Source organism: Pimephales promelas, chromosome 23 (genome assembly GCF_988280905.1).
Source record: "Pimephales promelas chromosome 23, fPimPro1.hap1.1, whole genome shotgun sequence".
Classification (NCBI taxonomy): Eukaryota; Metazoa; Chordata; class Actinopteri; order Cypriniformes; family Leuciscidae; genus Pimephales; species Pimephales promelas.
Window position 1 is genome coordinate 11,283,180 of NC_142791.1, and position 22,822 is coordinate 11,306,001.

The 22,822-nt window shown below is 36.3% G+C and overlaps 1 protein-coding gene across 3 annotated transcripts in view; it reads right to left on the reverse strand.

Annotated features, from left to right (window-relative positions):
* Positions 1–19,816, reverse strand: part of phf24 (PHD finger protein 24) — a 35,518-nt gene extending 15,702 nt beyond the window's left edge. For 2 of the 3 annotated variants that reach the window (XR_005623535.2, XM_039677941.2), the window contains exons 1-3: positions 19,445–19,816; positions 8,759–9,186; positions 2,634–2,819 (exon numbers count right to left, since the gene is read on the reverse strand). Coding sequence is in view for 2 of the 3 variants with exons in the window: in XM_039677941.2 (XP_039533875.2) it covers positions 2,634–2,819; positions 8,759–9,184 (612 nt within the window). In the remaining variant the exon portion in view is untranslated. The remainder of the gene's footprint in view (positions 1–2,633; positions 2,820–8,758; positions 9,187–19,444) is intronic. The other variant, XM_039677942.2, reaches the window with a different exon arrangement.
* Between the last annotated feature and the right edge of the window lie 3,006 nt (positions 19,817–22,822).

Genomic DNA, 22,822 nt, shown 5'->3' on the forward strand with positions numbered 1-22,822 from the left:
TGTCTATGCTAAGTGTGTGTTGCTATCCATTTTCCTTCCTATTAGGTCTTTAGAGAATAAACCTTTTGAATTTAATTGTATACGTCTTCCTCATCTGTCTGCCAGTAACCACCCGAGACACTCGCAAAGGAAAAAAGCTAGCTAGCAAGATAATACACAGCTTATTCATTTGGACTTTGTGTATATGTTGTTTCAGCTCAAAATTTTCTTTGTTGACGTTCCTCATCATCAATGACTTTTGAAGCATATCTCCACACCAGGTGCATGTCATATCAGTTTGAGATTTTATAGCTATTTTTGAGCAAAAAGGTTCTGTAATTATCTGAATTGTCACACTAATCACAGTACTTATTCTGTTGAATGGCAAATCCCACATTTGACACCAAGTGCCAAAATCTGCTTGACAACCAAGCCTGGACTCTTAATTCATTTTCCACCACGGTCTTCTTGTTAACACTTCCTGATGCTAAATTTCATGCTAAGAGTTCCCCATCCCACTCTCCCACATCCCATCCCATCCCTAAACTGTCTGTATGTTTGCTTTCATCTCATGACATGAGGACGCCATGCTGGTTTGATGAATGCAGCACAATTTAATGTTTTACTGATCCCAGGAATTTAATCAAATAAAAACAAATGAAAAAAATACAAAAATAAATACAAAAGAAAAATATACAAATGAAATAAACAGATTTCGGGTCTAACAGTATTTAGGTCCAAAATACTATAATGTCTAAATTAAATATATATTATTTCAATTAAAGCTAAAGAACTAATTCAGTCAAGAGTAGATTTGAGCAAATACGTTTTTAAATTTGCTTTTGTTCTTTAAATGTTCAATGTTCACTTTATTTATAAAACGCATATTAACAACAAAAGTTGACCACAGTGCTGTACATGAGCCTAGGTAAAATAAACATAAAATCACATTTAAATTCTATAACATTTCTAAAAATAATCACGAAACAAAACTGACACGGTTCATGAATTCAGTGTCTCTCTTTCGTCTCACCCAACAACTTCAACATCTGAGAGGTCCCCCTGCACCACCCACACCGCCCGTTCAACCCCTACCACCAGAGTCGCCTCATCAGCGCGAACCGCGCTTGTCGACACCTGAAGGATACTCAAGAATGTTTGTGAAGACCGAGGTCACATACTGCTTCTAAATAACAAGTGGATTTTTACCAAGTAGCCGAAAAGCATGATCTCCCTCAAAATCCAGAGCTGAACTGAACATATCACCAATTGGACTTTTTTTGGCATGGGGCCAGAGTGGGCCAAGCTCCTGATTGAGTGGGCCAGATATTGGATGGTGTTACATGAAGAAAAACATATGCGTCCCTTGAAAGCATAATCCCTACTCTCAGCATCTCTTGTTTTCGACACACACACACACACACACACACACGTGGATTAGGTTGTAGAGAGGGCAGAGTGAGAAAATATCAGCATAAACATAAGCTGTGAATTAGCCCTCCAAGGAAATACACGCCAGACATTCCGCCAACAACAAGCCGCTTCACATATTGTTTTGAGAGATGTGTCCACAGCTGTTAATGTTTGCAATGCAACATGGGATACATCCCATTTGATGGTGTGAGTCTACTGGAAAGCAGAGAGTGAATCTGGGGTGTGGAGTGCTACAAAAATGTCTTACTCGCTCAACAAATGATTTAAGCATCAGCAGCCTGTGCGACCAAGATAAGCGCTGACCGATGAAGGACGCTTGTACGCTTTGGCAGCCCACTTTTTAATTTTAGTGCCAGACTTCTCTAATGCTGGGAGAAATAGCACTTTGAACAAAGCACAGACTCTCTTGCGTTACACCATCTTCTTGACATGCTCATCTCCACGCTGACCTTTGCAAGGAGCTGCACATGGGTAAGGATCTGTGAATATATGCTGGGCAACAAGTGGTTTATGATCACTTGATCACTTTATCAGCACTTTTAAAGAATAAGAATATTTAAAAGAAGCACAGTTTGTCCCTGATCCTTATAAATGGTCCCCAGTGAATTACATTATTGTTCCTCTCAACTTTGCTCTTCTGTTAACGTATCTATAATTTGAACAACATAAATCTGCTTGATTTGAAAGTGAAGTGAAGTTTTGTGTGAGCTTCATCTATATCATATTTTTATCCAATCAAATCTCAAAATATACAGTATTCATTACCTCCCACTGAACATTTCAATTAGAAATATGTCATGTTATAGAAGTGATAAGCTTTGTGAATGCTATTTAATAATGCCATTTAAAGGGACAGTTCACTCACGCAAAAATGTATTCACCCATTTTTTTCTCACCTATTGTTCTAAACCTGTGCGCTGTTTTTTTTTTTCTTTATTTTTTTTATCTTTTCCATACAATGCCAGTTCATACTGATTACGACTATGTCACAATCATGTTGTTGTAATTTCTGAGTAAACTGTTCCTTTAAGACAGCCACACAGATAATTATAGGCTGATCCCTCTGGAACAGGTCATTGTTACAGACTAAAAGACATGTACTTTACAGTAATAGCTCTGAAACAACTTCAAACAACCAGTGATGTGAAATGTGCTTGTAAATATGTTTGTATGTGATTTTGTGCATATGTACTCATGATGAGAGTGTTGAGAAAACTCACGCAGTAATAGCAGCTCCAGCCAGTGGTGGTGTGGGCTGTCTCTCTCATCTCCTGCAGGGCTTCATTGCTCAGGTAGCCCATCTCCCGCAGACAGCCGTCGTGGAAGACCCGCGTGCACGTCCCGCAGGGGAACAGATCGTCCGCCGTCCAAACCTCACACACCTCACACATCTCATCATTGACGTGCTGAAGGCAAAACAATGAGAGACAAGACAGATCAAATCATTCCTTACTTAGCAACGAGACTGTTATTGATCCAGTGAGAAAATTGCAAAATGCATAATTGCGCGTCAGGAAGGGTAGTGAGTCATCAAAAAGCGAACACTTCTATGATCAAACTTCTATACCTCCCTGCATTAGTTGCTTTCCATTAAAGGTCACCAAATATAGAAATAATCTTACTTGACATTCACTGCTCATTTAAAGTATCCTATGGTGCACTGTGCTACAGCTTCTGAATCTGCATGTGGTTTCCTTTCATCTCATGATATTAGGACGTCATGCTAGTTTGATGAACGCACAAGTAACGTTTTACTGATCCCAGGAATTTAATTTATTTAAAGTGTTATGAATACTAAACTGTGAAATAGAATAGAATAGAATAGAATAGAATAGAATAGAATAGAATAGAATAGAATAGAATAGAATAGAATAGAATAGAATAGAATAGAATTTTGCTCTTTTAAAATAGTTGGCCCTTTATCTTTACTGCTTTAACTAGCAGTATTAGGGTACCGCAGTATTGACACTGCAGCTTGATCAAACCAGTGTTGTCATTGTTAACTAGAACTATTAAATATCTTTAATATTGGATGAAAAACTTACAATTAAATAAGCAAAACTAAAATTTGAAATGGTCTTGGCAATTAATTGAAAAAAAAATAGGTTAAAGTTGAAGATAATACTGTATTTGTAAAAACAAATAAGGACAAAAGCAAAAAAATCACAAAACATTAACTAAAAATTGAAATGAAAAAAACAAAAATCAAAACTAATTGAAAATATTCAAAAAAAATATAATAATAGCGAGCAAGATGGCAGTTTAAGAACATAGCTTAGCAATGTTTAACATAGCAAAACAGCAATTAAAAGTAATAGTTTGCAGCATTGTTACTTTTAGTTACTTTCCGACAGGTATAATTCCAATTCCAATTTATTTATAAAGCACATAATAATAATAAAAAAATGCTGACCATAGTGCTGCACAAACAATAAAACATTAACAATAACATATAACAAACAAAAATAACTATAAATAAAAAATATATGCAAAGTATCTACTCTCAAATTATCATACCCACAGACTCTTAAGTCTTAAATGCACCGAAATCATCTTCAGACTCTAAAAAACGAATTCCAGTGACAACATTACTTCGACACTCATGTAATCAATCATGTAACTAAGATGAAAAAAATGTTTTTAAATGCCTTTTAAACTCACTAAGGGTTGATGACAATCTAATATTGTGATAAATTGTTCCATAACCTTGGGCCAGCACCTGCAAAGGCACGCTCCTCTTGTTTTCAGATTCGTCCTTGGAACTACTAAAAGATTCTGTGACTGAGATCGTAAAATTCTGATCCTGAATCAGGTATGCAATATACAGAAGGGCTGGACCGTGTAAAGATTTAAAAACAAATAATAAAATCTTAAAATTGACATGATCATATTTGTGAGTGCTTGTTAACAGTCTTGCAGATGTATTTTTGATCATTTGTAATCTGTCCAAGATTTTAGTTTGAACACCATAATTGAGTGAGTTGCAAGAGTCTAATCTCAAAAAGATAAATGCATGAAAAATCCAGGATAAAAAAAAAAAGCTTAATCTTAATAATGAGTGTCTCATGAACCCCATCTTGCATCGTCCTATTTCATGCTGCTCGTCGTATAGTGTCGCCCATCTAGAGACAGACTGTGGAAACTGGATATTATTGACAACCTGTCACATTAATGCAACTCAGGGTCAGACATTTTAAAGACTTGGAAACGTGTGGAGACAAAACATTTGATGCAGACCCAAGTCTCTCTAGAGGAGTTTAGTTGGTTTGAGAGCTGTTTTTATGATGAGTCTACCCAGTTATGGGGGGTGATGATACCAAGGGTCCACACACTTTTGGGGCCCCCAGAGATCGATTTCATTGATGATTAGGGCTTTCAAGCGATTAATCGCATCCAAAATAAAAGTTTGTGTTTACATAACTTATGTGGGTGCACTGTGTATAATTATTTTGTATACATATAAATACACACACATGTATGTATATTTAAGAAAAAAATATTATTTATATACAAAATATTTATATAATATAAATTATATATAAATCTATATACAGTAAATGAAAATATGTCTTAAATATATACAAGTGTCACGAACTGCTCTGAGAAGAGGGTTAAGATCCAAACGCGGCTTTATTTGAGGGCAATCCAGAGGTGTAATCCAATGTTAGGCAGTCCAAGACAGATACACAGAGAAACAAACAAAACAGGCAGGGACCAGAGGCAAGAGAGTAATCCAGGGAACAGGGCAAGCTATCCGAAACCCGTAGAATGCTCAGAATTGCAGTGTAACACTTAAACAAGACTTCGCGGTGAGTGACTGAATGAACATGGTAAATATAGCCAGACTAACAAGATGAGACAGGTGAATGCAATAGTGAATGAGGTACAGGTGAATGTGATCAGTGATGATGAGTCCGGGCAGTGAGTTCTGGGAACTGTAGTTTGTGTGAAACATAGTCTTATCTGGAGTGCCCTCTGGTGGCTCAATAGGGCACTCCAGCTGGTAACCGTTACAACAAGCATGTGTGTGCATTTATATATATAAAATAATTATACACGGTGCACCCACATATATTACATTTGGGATGCAATTAATCGCGATTAATCGTTTGACAGCCCTTTTGATGATATGGATGTGGTAGGGGACCCAACCTTATATTCTTTCATAGGGCCCAACTTATCTAGCGGCGCTCCCAGTTGGTACGATGCAAATGTAAAAACAAAGCTAAATATTACAAAGTGAAAAGAGACCTGGAAGGAGGGGAACTGAACGAGGTGAAACTGATTTCTTATTCATATCAAACCAAGCATGTAAAGGGCACACGCAAAGTTACAGTAGCTAGAACCACTTCTCCAAAACTATGGCTAATTAATCAGCTTAAGTAATTAATTCCTTTGCTTATTAAATTGGAGCATTACACACTTTTTAAGTATCTTGTGGCTAGAGGAAACCAGGGATCAAATTGTCAGACATTCCAGATGCTAAATTTACTGATTCCTTCTTGTGTAGGCATCAGACACACTTGCTCTTCAGATTGTGACGTGTCTCGTCACAGTCTCAGAGTGAGGATTGTGATATGAGCGCGGGGGAGAGGTGCTGTATTTAGAACCGGGGTGATCAGAAGAGCCAAAGGACGTCACCTTGGCAGTGTGCCTCTGAATCTGACTCCAGCTCTGCATCAGTACTCGGAGCATCTGAATGCTGTTTAATACTGGACTCAAATCTGGGCATTTTGCTGTGGTATTTTCGTTTACTAAAACTAAAATGATTTAAATACATGTTAATTGAAATAAAATTGAAATAAAATAATATATACTGTTTATAGATTAAAAACTTTAACCAAATGAACATTAGAAATGATGCATTTCTACTGAATTAAGGCAACTTACTGAAATAGGTTTGAGTTAAAGAACTAACTATAAATAAATCTAAAACTAAAACTGAATAAAAATAATAAATAAATTCCGAAACAGTAATTTTTTAAAAAATAACAAAAACTAATACAAATGACAAAAGCACATAAAAAAATGCTAATAAGTAAACTAAAAAAAGTATGTATATATACAGTATATGTATAGACCATTTTGCAAGATGTAAACGACATTGGTCCAGAAACACTTCCTGTTTCAGTTTGTAACTGTTTTCTTTATTTCACATGTAAAGAAAACATCTTAAAGATGTGTGTTTAACTTTTTGATTCAGTTTTATATTTTCTGTTGGTTGTAATTTATCCCAGCTTTTATGTAGTGTTAAAAAACTGAAACAGGAAGTGCTTCTGGACCAGTGTTGTTTACATCTTGCAAAATGGTCTATAAACACTGCTTGGTGTAGCTAACAATACAATATGCCACATTAAAACATTCAGACTGGAAATATGACCACCAAATGACATAGCATGCATTTTTAAAAAACAACAGAATGAATAAATGCTTACAGTTTTTAGTAGATTATAGAGTTGAATAGATCAATTATTTAAGACATACAATGAATGAGTGTCATGAAATGTTCAGAAATTCACATTCCAACCATCAAACTAATTAAATATAAACACACATAATTATGTTTGCTCTGTTCTTGTAACAACCTAGCATTGCCATAGAAACCACCACAACCCCCTAGCAACACCATAGCAACCATTCAGAACAACCACTCTGAAGCCCTTAATTTCAGCTAGCAACACTCTAGCAACCACTCCAGAACTCTCCCAGCAACACCTGAACAACCCCTCAGAACACCATAGCAATCCCATAGTTAACCACTCTGTGGCCATTAGTGACCAGTTAGTAACACCCTAGCAACCAACAACTGTATAACATCCTCTACTGATAAAAAAGACCCTTATAATCTCACAAGTATCACCACAGAGATGTCAGCAAAACTATGCTCAGATTTGCCAAAATACCAAATCTGCAATCAAACATTCGAAATTTCACTATGGAGCCGAAGTGATAGCGTTTGTTTTTTTTTTCCCTTTATCACAATTATGTTCACCAGCTGTTCTGTTTTTCTTTCATTGCAGTTCTGTCTGTTTTTTCTTTTTTTTTCTTGAACCAAATTTGAACATCAACAAATGCATCTAGACATAACTCACAAAGACAAGCCCAACTGCATCTCACTCCACCTGCTCTTATGTCTTTTATATTTGCTGAGAGAGAGAGACTGGAGGTAATCAAAAGCATTCTGTTGAGTGGAGCTGTGTGGAGTGGCTCTTCTCTGGCTCGCTGTGAGGCCTAGCCCCATCACCACAAGCTTCGGTGACCCCAATTAATTTTCGGACTGATCTCAGACGCCACTGCAGCTCACATAGCCAGGTTTTTCCTGCACAGCCTTTACCCACTGCCCACGTCCTCTCAACAAAAACTGGGCTGCCATTTAGGCTGAGCAGGGGTCAGCTTACCTAACTCACAATCTTGACATTTTCTCACATATGTGCGTCACAGAGCAGGTTTCAGCTCCGATAGGTTACCCAAAGGATAACCTTCACTAACATCCCTCCACTATTTTACTTGAGTTATTTGTTTTCGTGAACTTGTAGATATGGAATTTTTCATGGAGTAAATAGCCATGTTTGTGCTTGAGGTGAGTATTTTTTTTTTTTTTTTTTTTTTTGAGGCATGGTGTTTACAATCGACAAATAAAAATATATATAAAAATATATAATATAAAACATGAATATATACATTTTCTACCAAATATCTGAAAAACTAAGAACCCCTTAAAGGGACACGGTGAAGGGAAAAAATGTGATGGAGGAAAAAATTATTTGTCGATGCTTTTGCGTTCCCTCACAAATGTTTTCCGTTCCGCCGATGTGTTAATGTTAATTTCAACATTTCTTAATTCATAATTAAAATCAAAAATTGCATCTGATAATATTATTTAATGGAGCACACGTGAACTAACAACGAACAGTTGTATTTATCACCTAACCAAGATGAATACTACAACAACACTGTAAAAAAAATATTGTTGGTTTAACTTAAAAAAGTAAGTAACCTGGTTGACTTAAAATTTTAAGTTGATTGAACTGGAAAAAGTGAGTTAATACAATGAAGGAGATTGAGTTAATCATCAGAAACTCAAAATAATAAGTTATCTCAACTAAATAAATTATTTAAGTTGATTTGACAAAAGAAAAAATGTTGTGACAACAAACCTTGAAAAGATTTTTTTTACAGTGAAATGTATTGTTATAAGGATGTTTATATATGTTTAAAAAAAATATTTTGCAGTTAACACAATCCTAATCACAGATAAAGAGAAAAGTGGGCAGCACCAAAAATAAACAAATTAAATTATTATATCATCATTATTTAAAAATATGTATCCTTTCAGTAAATTTACCTGCTCAGTTTGCTCAAGCGAGACGTTTAGCGGTTGGTCGTCGTCGACCTCTCTCTTCGGCCTCACGAACGTCGGAGGAGTGAGCTGATGCGCCTTCTTTAGATCCTCAGGCTCCACCCCTTTCCCGTCACGGAGACGCCCCCAAGCCTCCTGATTGGCCCTATGTTCCTCTCTGGATGAAGCTGAGGCCTGCTGATTTGGTAATGACCCTGGTTTACTGTCCTTGTCTTTCTGCTCAGTGTGATCTTTGTTAGCCTGGTGGGATCCTTCAGCAGATTCATCCCCGTTCTCCGCTATGACCTCTTCAGTCTGGGCCGCATCTGCTGGGGCCGCCCGATCCTTCAGACCATCTTTAAATGCTGACACCACCACACTGCACTTCTGCACCTTCTCCACCTGCTGCTTCCTAGACATCAGCACACCCATGGCTGCAATATAGTGACATAACATTATTTTAGCATATCAGGCAGGCCATGCAATCACCTATGCTGATCTTTTCAGCAGTGTAAGCTTCAAATCCTTCATTATATTAATGTAGTAAAGAGACAGGCCTCATGCTTGCTGCTCGGTGTTAGCACCCTGTTGCATAACAAATATTAAGGGTGAAAACAAGACAATGTTCTATCGACTTTGTCTCTAATCCACTGCTGTGGCAATTTACGCCCACATGCTGGATCAAGCAGAGTTTGTGATCCACTGCGAATGTGCCGCAAACCACCTCGCTAGCGCTTTCCTAACATAGATCTCTCATATAATTGATCACTGGAAAGATTTTCTTCGTATTGCCGTGCTGCCATCACAGTTCATCATCTTCACTAATGGCAACCTGTGGCGAGTGCAGAGTGAACAGGGAGCAAAACCAGGTTTTGTGATTCAGAATCAGGAGCTGAGAAAGCCTTTAAATTACAATTTAAGTATACTTATTCAGATCAGAAGAATATTACAATGAATGCCTGAAGAATACAGAACATTAATTTTATTTTATTGTAAGAAAGAAGATTTTAAATTTAATGTTTTTTTTTTGTTTGTTTTTTTATAATAGCTATAATGGTAGTTTTAAAAAAAATAAACAAAAAATAATATGAATGAACTGTAAATATGTTGTTATAAAGAATGTATGGCCTTAGAAAAGATTACATAATTAGATTATATTATTAACCCTCTGGGGTTGTTCGTTTCAGAGTCACACTCGGGGTGTTCGGGTCCAAATGGACCCAAAGGGCGGGATTCATATTTAAAAAAAAAAAAATCATGATTTTTTTTTTTACTCGTTTTTTATAATATTTTTTCTTTTCTTTTTTTCTTTTTTTTTAAAGCTGTATTTCATTTTAGAGTCAAGCCTAGGCCTCATAAAAGCAATTTTTGAAATGAGATGGATGTCATCTGGTGGACAAACTGAGCATTTTAAAAATGCAAAACACATGTATAATCTGAAAATTTTTTGGTGTGTTTGTGTATAAAAGTGTGTTTGTGTGCATGTGTGTGTGTGTCTGGATGTGTCTGTTATGCACTCTTGATGTTTTATAGATTCATCCCTTCACTGCTGTGTGCTAATTAAACATCGTGGCTGATTTGTAGAGTGTATACGCACAAAAAAAACTCAGTATTTTCACATTTTTGCCAATTTCCCATTCATTTTCCATGCGGGTCCATTTGGACCCGAACACCCCAAGTGTGACTATTTTTTTTACAACCACTTGGACTATTCACATCCTGTCCCCTTTTTTGGGGGGTGTTCAAATACCAAATAGCAACAAAGTCACCAAATTTCTGACCATTTCGAGGAAAATTGGTATTTAAATTCTTCGGGTCCATTTGGGCCGAACAACCCCAGAGGGTTAATCATTATATATATACATAATTAAGTCCATAAAGTATATAATTTTATTTATATATATGAACAGAACGTTCAAAAGAACCGCATTTGTTTGAAATAGATTCTTTTTTGCATGCAATTTAATAGTCTTTACTGACTCAATTAAATTCAACTTTCTGTGTCTATTTCAACTCAAATTCACTCTCTCAATTCACAAGGGAGCCAAATCTTGTGTTTTGCTGTGCTGTAGGGCAGATTGAGCTGATTTAGCTTGTCCGAAGCAGACATCACGTAATCTTGAATGCTAACTCCATCTATTCAGCCTTTAATCGGGGTAATGGTGTGAAACTGCTTCAGTTGGCATTATCTCGCCTTCTAAACGCAAAGCTCAGCGTGCTTGTGAATTTCAATAGATATTTCCTTCTCTCATTTATTCTTAACTATCAACCCAAGCTTTGACCCATCGCGTTCTTCTCTCTGAATACCCACGTAAAAAAGCCACACTGTAATATCACCGTTCGAGAATGAACTTTAATTATGTGTGAAATCAAGGAGGCGTTCCTGAGCCTCATTTCATGGAAGGCTTGGGAGTGAGTGACAGAGAGTTTTTCCAGTTTTGTCACTGAATTAATTTATGTGTATCTTTTAGGCACAATTTCAAAGCTGCCAACAAGCAGCATATACTGTATAACTGTCTAAAAATAATATTATTTTTCTCTTAAGTCAATTAAAAATTGCAATCTGTCTTTGCATGTTGAGGAAACTACTTTAAAACTGTATCTTATCAAACAAACAATTATTTTTCAGTGGGTAAATTACAGTCAGGAAACCAGAATACAATTTCAGAAAACAATCAAGATTCCTAATTAGGCTGACAGAATTAAACTGCATTTAAGCATATTTATTTACATGAAAACCCACCAATAAAACAAACAGTCATTTAGTTGGAATTTAACGTATAAAAAATTGTAGAATTGATGATTAAATATCTTGTTGAATAAATATTTTGTAGACTGCAATAAAGAAAATGTAATAAGTGTTTGTATTGTGTATACATTTATGTTTGTTTAGTAATGTTTGTTAAATGATTTATTTGGAACTGGTTCATTTAAATAAACTGACAAATAAATAATCAGACTTCACAAAACTGAATATGTGGGCATTTTAGAAAGTCTGTACATTCAAATAATGTTATCAAAAAAGCAATGTTTTATGTTACAAAAGTGCTACAATGTTAAAAAAATAGTGAAGGACGAGTTGTCTCATTATTTTTAATAAAAAGTAACTAACAAAATTAGTGACCTTTTTAGGGAGTAAAACAATATTGTAATGCATTAAATGCAATGCATTTAAAAGTATGTAATGCATTTAAAAGTAACTTTCCCCAACACCGCTGTGTGAAGCCTAGTCATCTTTGGCTTCTTATGTAACAAAACCAATGCTTATTATAGGTGCTTAGGTGCATGCATCTGAAATTATATGCGTTCCTTTTCAGAAGCACTCATTGTATCAGCCTGGGAAAGTGTAAATGTGGGCGAATATTGCATAGAAGCCAGACAAACAGTTCATGGAACTGGTGATTTCAGCCGGCAATATGCAACAGACAATGCATGAATGGTCTGAGGCTAGACTTACTCTATGACTGTACAGTGACAGATGAAATGTCCTCCGAGACAGGAGGCAGAGGAAGAAAGAGGTCAGTGCTGGCTGCCTCTAGGAGAATAAAAGATGAGAATCTCGGGCTACAGAGCCAAATAACATCTCAGTCAATCCCTTTGTGAAACCCTTATGAAAATGACTTCTGGCAAGAAATCCCACTGCATGTGAACACTCAGATTATAACATGTTCATTTCAGTGATGACTGGTGCTTTCAGATGCAGGGGAAGCAATTACTGTGGAAATTACTGAAGAAAGATAATTGACCAGACTCAGAACAGGAGTTTTACAATATTTACAAATGGCAATTTAAACTTTTTTTTTATTATTATTATTTTTTGTCCATGAATTATTTAAAAATGGATTTTACATTTTTTTTCTCTCTCTCTCTCTTTATATAAATCGAATGTAAAGAACTTTAATTTAGCATTGTCTTTTAAAAGTGCTTTATTAGGTCAAATAAATTATCATGAGCATAAACGTGTCACGATACGCACACACAAACAGGTAAGATCCAAGTGTATTTACTGGGCAATCCGTAAACGTAATTCCGGGCAGGCAAAAACAGACACCGGACCAGGAACAGAGGAAACAGACATAGGTTTAGGGACAGACAGCGGCTCGGGAACTATGGCTATGGCTATCTTGTCCTGAGAAACTGGCTCTGGCTCGGCAGAAATAATGTGAAACGTCTCTGGCTGGACAGAAATAATTTGAACCATCTCTGGCAAGACAGAAGCGACGTAAACCGTCTCTGGCTAGACAGAATCAACGTAAACCGTCTCTAGCTAAACAGAAGCAACGTGAACCATCTCTAGCTGGGCAGAAGCGACGTGAACCATCTCTGGCTACGCAGAAACAACGTGAACCGTCTCTGGCTGGGCAGAAGCGACATGAACCATCTCTGGTTGGGCAGAAGCAACGTGAACTATCTCTGGCTAAACAGAAGCAACGTGAACCATCTCTAGCTGGGCAGAAGCGACGTGAACCATCTCTGGCTGGGCAGAAGCAACGTGAACCGTCTCTGGCTGGGCAGAAGCAACGTGAACCGTCTCTGGCTGGGCAGAAGCGACATGAACCATCTCTGGTCGGGCAGAAGCAACGTGAACCATCTCTGGTCGGGCAGAAGCAAGGTGAACTATCTCTGGCTGGGCAGAAGCGACATGAACCATCTCTGGTCGGGCAGAAGTAACGTGAACTATCTCTGGCTAAACAGAAGCAACGTGAACCATCTCTAGCTGGGCAGAAGCGACGTGAACCATCTCTGGCTACGCAGAAGCAACGTGAACCATCTCTGGTTGGGCAGAAGCGACATGAACCATCTCTGGTTGGGCAGAAGCGACGTGATCCGTCACTTCTTGTAGTCCATACCTGCATCATTGTAGTCCATACCTTTAGAGAGAGTCCAAAAAGTCTGAGCCAGACAACCCACCGTCTGGCCCTGTTGGCGTAGGTCCATCAAATTTTGGAAAGTTAATTTTCTTTTATATGACAATAAATGTAAAAAAAAAAGACACCCAAAGAACTTGTCATTTAATTCCATTCCAAATACGTGTTTATCAGATGTGGGGGTTTTTTTTAGTTTTTTTTTTATTTTATTTTTTTTTTATAAAAATTACATTGCATAACCCATAGAGATCGCACTGTCAGAGAGTTTGGGAATATTCACACATAACGTATACACACACAAAAAAAAAAAAATATATATATATATATATGTATATCGGAGTTTTGAAAATTAAACGCTTTAAAAGAGAGCAATACATCACGGTTGTTTAAACCGTGAATCGTGATTTTGATCAGAGTCGGTGGAGAACAACTGCAGAATCTGACACATGCGCCTTGCGGTCGCGAGAGGTTTTTTGACGTGTCAGCATGACATCAGACCAAGGCGGACCGCACTCGGACACATTTCTAACCGGCATGCATCTCACGGTTCTGCACAGATTTTTCTCATCTCAAACAAGCCTATTTAAATAAAAGAAAAAAAAGTCATCAAAATCATATGCTCCACATTTGAGACATCTTTCCTTTTTTGGAAAAATCCAATTCCCAAAGGATAAAAATAAGTCTGACCCAACATTTTAACTCATTAAAATTTAAATATACTGTTTCACTCTAACACAGTCTCATCCCAAAAAGTCATATAACTGACGTCTTGGGACGTCTTTTGACCATACGTCAATATCTGCCTTTTTAGGGCCCCCTTAAATGTCGGTAGATAGCGATCCCGGGCCGTCATACAACTGACGCTTTACCTTTAACGTCAGTTAGGTGACGGGTTAGGTTTAGGGTTAGGTTTAGGTCTGGGGTAGAGTTAGGATCCCATAACCTCATCTACCGACGTTTAAGGGGGCCCTAAAAAGGCGAACATTGACGTATGGTCAAAAGACGTCCCAAAACGTCAGTTATATGACGTCTTGGGATGAGACCGGGTTGTTCACTCAAAGCAGATAATAGAAATAAAATGGGTTAAATGGCTAGTAAATGTAACGTGTGTTCTGTTTTGGGTTACTTTTCACTGTTTCCTAGTTTGCCTGTGTTCATTGTTCACTTTGTTGATTGTTTCATGGTTGTTAATTAGTTTTACACACCTGTTTCTCTTCAGCTAATTATCTGACTATTTTTTCTTGCATTAACATTGCATGTTTGGTCAGTGGTTATCATTCATATGACTGTATTCATTAAAGAATATATATTGAACAATAAACAATCAGATTTCTTAATCTCTGCCTGGACTTTGCCTCTGGAAATGGAACGGAAAAAACACCATTTGAATTCTGAGAAACACTTGTGAAAGATTTGCTATTTCCTAATTGTGGTCCCTGAGAATGTTTAGATTTGGAAATGCGGCTTTGTGCTAAATGATGTACCAAGTCAGCAATCTCACAGTCACAGAAAGAGAGAAAAAAGAGAGCAATAACTTTCCCATAAACTTGAAGGCAGCTGTCTCACCAACACAGCTCACTAACAGGCCTGCTAGACTTCCCTGAAAAATTTAGATGACTCTACTGAAAAAGAAATGAAGTTGGTGATGGTAGGGAGACATGTATGAAAAATCATAAAGGCAAAGCCATGTACACGGCTATATCTGTCTCTCTTTACATAACATTTGACACAGAATGCAGCTCACATTATGGTTCTGACCTTAATCTGCGATTTGTGACACTTCAGGACTGACTTAATTGGTTGAGTATTTCTATATTACAGTGTTTCTCAATCACTTTAGCACAGTTCTCGAATTAGATAAGTTCAAAACAATAAGTTCAGATCTCTGAACAGTTTCCTGTTCACAAAATATTTAAATTTCTTGTTGATTTTAACAAATTGCATGTTGTGCAAAAGAGTAAGCACAATTAATTTTCTAAAAGAACAATATATATATAAAAAAAGTCTTGCAAAGTATAGAAAGCATACAGTGTCAACAAAAATGTTGAACAAAGATGAAATTCGTATACAGTATAACAAATATTTCCATAGTGGGAAAACAATTTGACCAGTAGCTGACACACTGACAAAAACATATTTTTTTGTTTTTTGGGGGGTTTTTTTGAGTGGCATTGGCCAATTTACTGATACAGTACTTGGGGTTTTGCAGCATGCAATAAATGTTTTGGGAGAGTTACAACATTTTGCAGATGCAATAGTTCTGATGTTCCAGCAAACAGTTGTGACAATTGAGTAGTTTAGAGAATGACTGACTGACTCCAAAAAATGTGTCAAAGTGTTTGAGGAAAACTGTCATATATGGATTTTATATATATATATATATATATATATATATATGAAGAGTTCAGATGCAAAAGCCTCTAAATGCCATTTGAAATTTTCTTCTTTAATGATGATTTTTATCAAACTTGTATATTTAAGTTCAGTAATTTCACTTAAATGGCAATGAGAATTACCTATTAATTGTTATTTAAGTGAAATTACTGAACTTAAATATACAAGTTTGATAAAAATCATCATTAAAGATGAAAATTTCAAATGGCATTTAGAGGCTTTTGCATCTGAACTCTTCATATATATATATATATATATATATAGTACAGTCATACTGACAGATAACTACGTATGTAGGTAGATAGCTTGCTTTCAATATCATGTTGACGACACCCATGTAAATTGGGAAATCATATCTCATTAAGCGAGGCTGTGAATTGGAGTTTGTAGGCAATTTATGTGAGGGCGCCGGGACACCTTGGCGTCTTATTAATATTCTGTTTGAGGCATCTGTCTGCACAGATGTTCAGCAGAAAAGGGGTTATAGTTTAGTACATTTAATTCACATAGAGGCAATGCTTGCTTCTTCTAAGTGTTCAATTAAATTATATTTTTCTGAATACTTATTCTCTCTCTCTCTCTCTCTCTCTCTCTCTCTCTCATGTATTAAACTTGATCCATTTTTTGAATCAGTTCATTTAAATTAATTCAGAAGTGCAAATAGCCTACATGGATAAAAAAAACGGTACCGCTTCCTTTTACAGTACAGTACTTACAGTGTACTTGCAGTGTACTTACCTAGGGAGCACTGGCTAATATAAGGTAAGTACATGGAATAGGGGTAGGTTTAGGGGTAGGTTCAGGATTAGTACTAGTTATTACCCAGTAATTATAGTTACTAAAATAAGTACATAGTATTTACATGGGTAACTGGACTGTAAAAGGAAGCGTTACCAAAAAAACAGTAAGTATTTTCTTAAAAAAATATCTATTTTTTGTTAAAAATTGAAGAAAAATTCAAACATTTCGGAAGCTACTCTTGTTTGCTCCAGAAAAACATCTGAGTTTCTGTGAATGTTCTTGATTCAGATCCATTGCATCAGCCTTTGTTTCCCCCTCTAATATTTTTGTAATACCATGTTTCACAAATCGGCTTCGCACTGTCAAGTTGTCGCTGACTTGAATCCCAACAATCCCTGCCTTTCATGTGTTACTCCTGTGAGGAACCGTTCTGAATAGGATGGCGACAAAGCTTTCTTTTTTTTTTCCATGGGAATGCTTCCCATTGATGTAAATATCCCATCCCCAAAGGCCTGGAACTAATCACACTAACGAGTTCACTAAGGCCACCTTCTGCCAGTGATTTGAATCACAAACACCCACCGAAAAAAAAAAAAGGAATTTTTTTTTTTTTTTGAAAAATTCAAAAATAAAATCGCCAACCCTCTCTGTAAAGGCTAATGAGTAATAAAGTGATAAAACACTTAATCATGTCTTTCTATGCAATGTGGGTTTGTAAATGTCTGAGCGCATATACGCTCATAGTGCCTGACCTTGGACACTCAGTAGCCCAAAAGCAAAGTACACTGGCCAAACTAAGAGTGTTGGGATTTGAAATTCCACACGCACGCTGGCCTATGTGTGCGGAGGCGGCGCAATGTGGAGGAATTTGAATGTAAATGCCTCCAGAGAGAGGAGCCCCCACGTTGGCATTCAGTTGCTGTCAGGCACAGAGTCTGTGCCAGGCAATCTTCTGAGAGGACTTGACAATGAGCGCTGTGAGAGAGATGAGGGAACCTAGAGTGTCTGCAGGGTTCCAAAGCTGACACTCATGGTGCATTGTGGGTAGAAGGGCAGACAGGAGAGAACTGAGTACTTAAAGGTGGAGGACAGTCCTGAGGAGCTAGGGCGTTTGTGTTTGAACCACTGCTAAAGCTGAACCATTACTAATAGTAAATGTATGACTAGAAAGGGCAGAAATAATGGAATATATCAAATGTTAGCTAACATTTAGTCACAAACACGCACATGTGTTCAGGGTTATGAAGAGTCTGATTTGGAATTTGATTCAGCACTACAATTAACCCTTTCATTTGGTTTAGATCAACTTTATTTTTTTATGTTCTGTCGTTAATAATAATACAATTATTTTTATTATCAATAATATAGTTTTTTATATAATAATAATAATAGTAATAATAATAAAGTTCTGTTTCAAGTTCTGTTTAAATCAACTTTATTTTCATATATAATTTATTATTATATCAATGATAATGTTCATTTTGGTTATGGTGTTGTTGTTGCTTGTTGTTGTTATATTTATTGATAGTAGGAGTAATAATAAACCTATTGTTATTATTATTATGCAATTACTATAAAATCGATGCTTAATTCTGAAATAATATTGCTTACTATATCTTTTAAATTGTATTTAAATGATTATTAAAAATGTACACAAGAGTTCAAATTCAGTACACTCCTATTAACCCTTTCATTTGGTTTAGATCAACTTAATTTTTTTATGTTCTCTGTTATTAATAATAACATTAATGTTATTTTAAATAATAAAGTTTATTACGGTATATGAACAAAAATAAATATATTTTATTTCCATTATCATCAAGTTCTCTTTAAATCAACTTAATGTTCAGATAATCTATTATTATTGCTCATAATAATCATTTCTGTTGCTCAGTAAAAGCTTTTTCATTCTTGAAAAAAAATGAAATATAAAAACATATTTTCCATGTAATACTATTACTTATTATATTAATAAATGGTTAAAAATATTGTAATCTAAAACAAATAAACAGCATTTAAATGAATGTTTGACCTTGAAATTCTGTAAGATCTTCCCTAAATCTGAGACTTTGGAGAACATTTCTGAATGCAAGCGAGCTCCTTAGTCCATCGTCTCAATGACTACATAACACACCGGACTGTGACGTCAGAGGTGATGCACAAGGTCTTACAAAGAGAGATTGCAAATGATCCAGCTAAACTTACCTCTGCAGTACTGCTCAAAGGAGCATATACACTTCATCACGCACAACTTATCATGTATAGGTAAATCTTAGGAAAATGTCACTTCATCCCTCACCGTATAGCAAATATGTAACGTGGCAAAAGTTATTGCGTAAAGTCTGGCTATATAAACAGCCTCATCTTACATTTCACAGTGGAAAATCATGAAACACAATGCATGGCTCTCTCATACTAACAGCACTGACCGATCGAGTTGTAGCCTATACACTGACTGGGTGTTTTTCTACACCCACAAAAAACTGATGCATGAATGATCCGTCTCGTGATATTTAGCTACGTCTATGCATGCTTCCGTTTGTAACCTGCAGTTTGAATGTATAGCAATATTATGTTGCATAATGCACGTTCTGCAAGATTGACTAATTGGCTTTAAATGTGGACTGTGAAAATCATAATAGTCTTGATCTACTTAGTAGCCTATAGTTAGAAAAGAACTAAGACTAACCTGGAGGAAATTGGATGGTGCTCCTGTACTTGGGACTGGATTTCTTCTGCTCCTCTCCTCACGCGCTGCCAGCAGTCATTTCAAGCGTTGCTTTCGTCAGTGAAGGCTATGCGTGTGTAATCGCGGCGGCCACTGTACCACAGCCTAATGGTGTGTGTGTGTGTGTGTGTCCCAGTCAAAGAAATATCCCGCAGCCGAAGACCGCGTTGTTTGTGAAGCGCGTGCTGAGGGCGCGGAAGCTGGACAGCTCCAGTGCTGAAAACCTACAGCTCTTGTAATTAAACACAGCCCTGCTAAAAGTTGTCTGCTGCTGACGAACCCACTAGATTTGCCAGGGGTCCAATGTTCTTCGAGCCTCTTCGTGGAACTTGTTTTCAGCCTGCGAAAGGAGACGTTTCATTGGTCTGTTCAAATGACGTTGGCACTGGGAAATGAGAGGAGCCAATGCACAGAATATGGATGAAAAAACTGCTTTAATTAGAGATTAACATTTATTATGTTGTTAATTTTGTGGTTTTAGATAACAGGGTGTACAAGCCAATTAATTTAATTATCGTGGTCGGTTAATGTACACCCAATAGTGCCCATCAATTTGTCTTAAATAGGTAAAATGTAAACAGTATAACAATTAAAACAAAATTCATGACTAAAACAAAAAAAAAGTTAGTAAAAGTTAACACTCAAAAAAAATCAAAACATTGTTTTGGTAAACAGATATTTTAAAATATTAAGGGTGTGGCATGTATACGTACGGCATAGTATGGCATATATATATATATATATATATATATGAAGAGTTCAGATGCAAAAGCCTCTAAGTGCCATTTGAAATTTTCTTCTAGAATGATCATTTTTATCAAGCTTATATATTCAAGTTCAGTAATTTCACTTAAATGACAATTAATAGGTAATCTTCATTGCAATTTAAGTGAAATTACTGAACTTAAATATACAAGCTTGATAAAAATGATCATTCTAGAAGAAAATTTCAAATGGCACTTAGAGGCTTTTGCATCTGAACTCTTCATATATATATATATATATATATATATATATATATATTAACACTGATTTTAATGCACCAAAGTTCTCAGAATTCTTTGACTGACCAGTCAGGGTGACGATATTTATATTTATATTTAATATTTATATATAAACAATATGAATGTAAGCCAGAGGAGAACTGGCCCCCGACTGAGCCTGGGTTCTCCCAAGTTTTTTCTCCATCCAATCTGATGGAGTTTTGGCTCCTTGCCACTGTCGCCTTGCTTTTGGCTTGCTTAGTTGGGGTTATTTAATATTTAATATTTAACAATATTTTTGATCTGTGTTGTACTACTTTCATGTTATCACTGTGAAGCTTTGATACAATCTGTATAAAAGCGCTATATAAATAAATGTGACTTGACTTGACTTGACCGTGATTTTGCCAAGACATGGTCCTGGATCAACGTATCCTGTCCCAAAATATAGTCCTTACCCAATCCCTACCCCAAAACCTAACCCTACCCATAACTTTTCCCTATAAACTTAGGGTAATGATTGGTGAATAACACTGATGTTTAATTACTTCACCCTGGTTCTAAGCCTAAACTTGACATAAAGTGTAAACTTGTCCCTCAGATCTGATTGGTTGGAAACTTGATCCAGGATCAACACAGATGTTGATCCAGGAACATGTGGTACTTGGTGAAATCACGTTCACCGACCAATCAGAATCCAGTTGTCACAAATAAGTTCTGTCTCGTCTGCACCTGTTCTCATTAGTCCTTAGTTCATCTTCGTCTAGAGACCCGAGTTCTCTCATGTGTATTTATACACTCAGTTTTGTTCAGACCCTTGTCGGTTCTCGTTGATGTTTGATGTGGTTGTTTCTGTTGTGCTTGAATTTAGAAAGTCTGCATTTCACCCTCGTCTTCATTGTGTGCTTTCAGCAACCACCAGAACGTTACAGAATATCAGAGAGCTCAAAATTCATTATATTGTATTAAAATGAAAGTTTATTTTACAAAACATTTACAAAATTAATTGTCTGATGTTTACACTTTTGTTTATGGGCCAGTGGGGCACAGTAAATGTTATGATGACACTAAAAAAATAATCAAGATTATATACGAATGTGCATAATTATGAATAATGCAAGGGTGTGATTCATGAGCTGTAACTACATTTTAATTTTAATTGGCTTTTATGTTTTTGCAGTTTAATAGTCCTCCGGTGTGACAATTTAATTTTGATAAATAATCCATGTCTTTTTTTTTTTAATAATATGAGGTCATTCAATCTTTACATAATTATCTTGAACAAAATTAGGTTGAGGGATTATCACACAAAATATATTATCCTAATACATTTGTTCTTGTATGACCACCAAAAGTTTGTGAGTTACTTATGAATCGATAACTGTTTCCATACACCTTCATGAAGATCTCAAATACCCATGGGCATCTCATTTTAATCCTGCGTAGGCAGTTATTTCCAACACTTCCCAGTATGTGGTCCCAGTGCATACTGGGTCAAATGGAAACGCATACATAATTAATACAGAGGTTAATGCACATTGAGCAATGGAGGCCCTAGGGACCGCTAAACCTTACTGTCAAAAAGGAAATCAAAGAGAAGATTGCACACTCATATATTAGTCCCTGTAACAAGCTAATGTTCAAATGAATATTCCTTTTTGATATGTTGAGGCTAATGATGCTAATGATGCTTTGTGTGGTGGCATTTTAGCAGAAATCACATGGCGTCTGAGGTTCATTGCTGGGTGTTTTTAATTGAAGGAATATTCTCTGTTCAAAACAAGGTAAAGGCAGGGTAGGTAGAATTCCCCCAAAAATACTTTTTTTCCAAATTTGTTTAAACTGTCTTTATATATCAATGCATATTTAAAATGTGAGTAGGCCTACTCTGGAAAATAAATTATAAAAATCGAGTGTCTGTAGTCCTCTCATGGACTGTAATAAACACAGATCATTATTCCATTCGGGACGAAAGAAATAATTGGCTGTCACTCTCCCTCGCTGTGCTGATACAGGAGCAGCCCAAATGTATGCACCCGTTGGAAGAGGCATGGAAGCTACTAATAACAATTATAGCAAAGAAAGAACAGTCAATACCTGCATATAGAGGTAAAAAAAGGAAGACAGTATTTAATGTGTGTATTCTACCCTATCACACTAAATGCGTCTTTATATATGCACCAGATAAACGTGGGCACCGTCATCTTTAGAATATTGTCTTTGAACTTCCATTTTTGCGGTCGCTCTGTATATTTCTAAGGCATCGCTGTCGAGGAGTAATTAGCTGGTGAAGTGGATTTACTTACTGAGTTAACAAAAGTTATCAAGAGCATTGTAATGTTTATCATAAGCATTG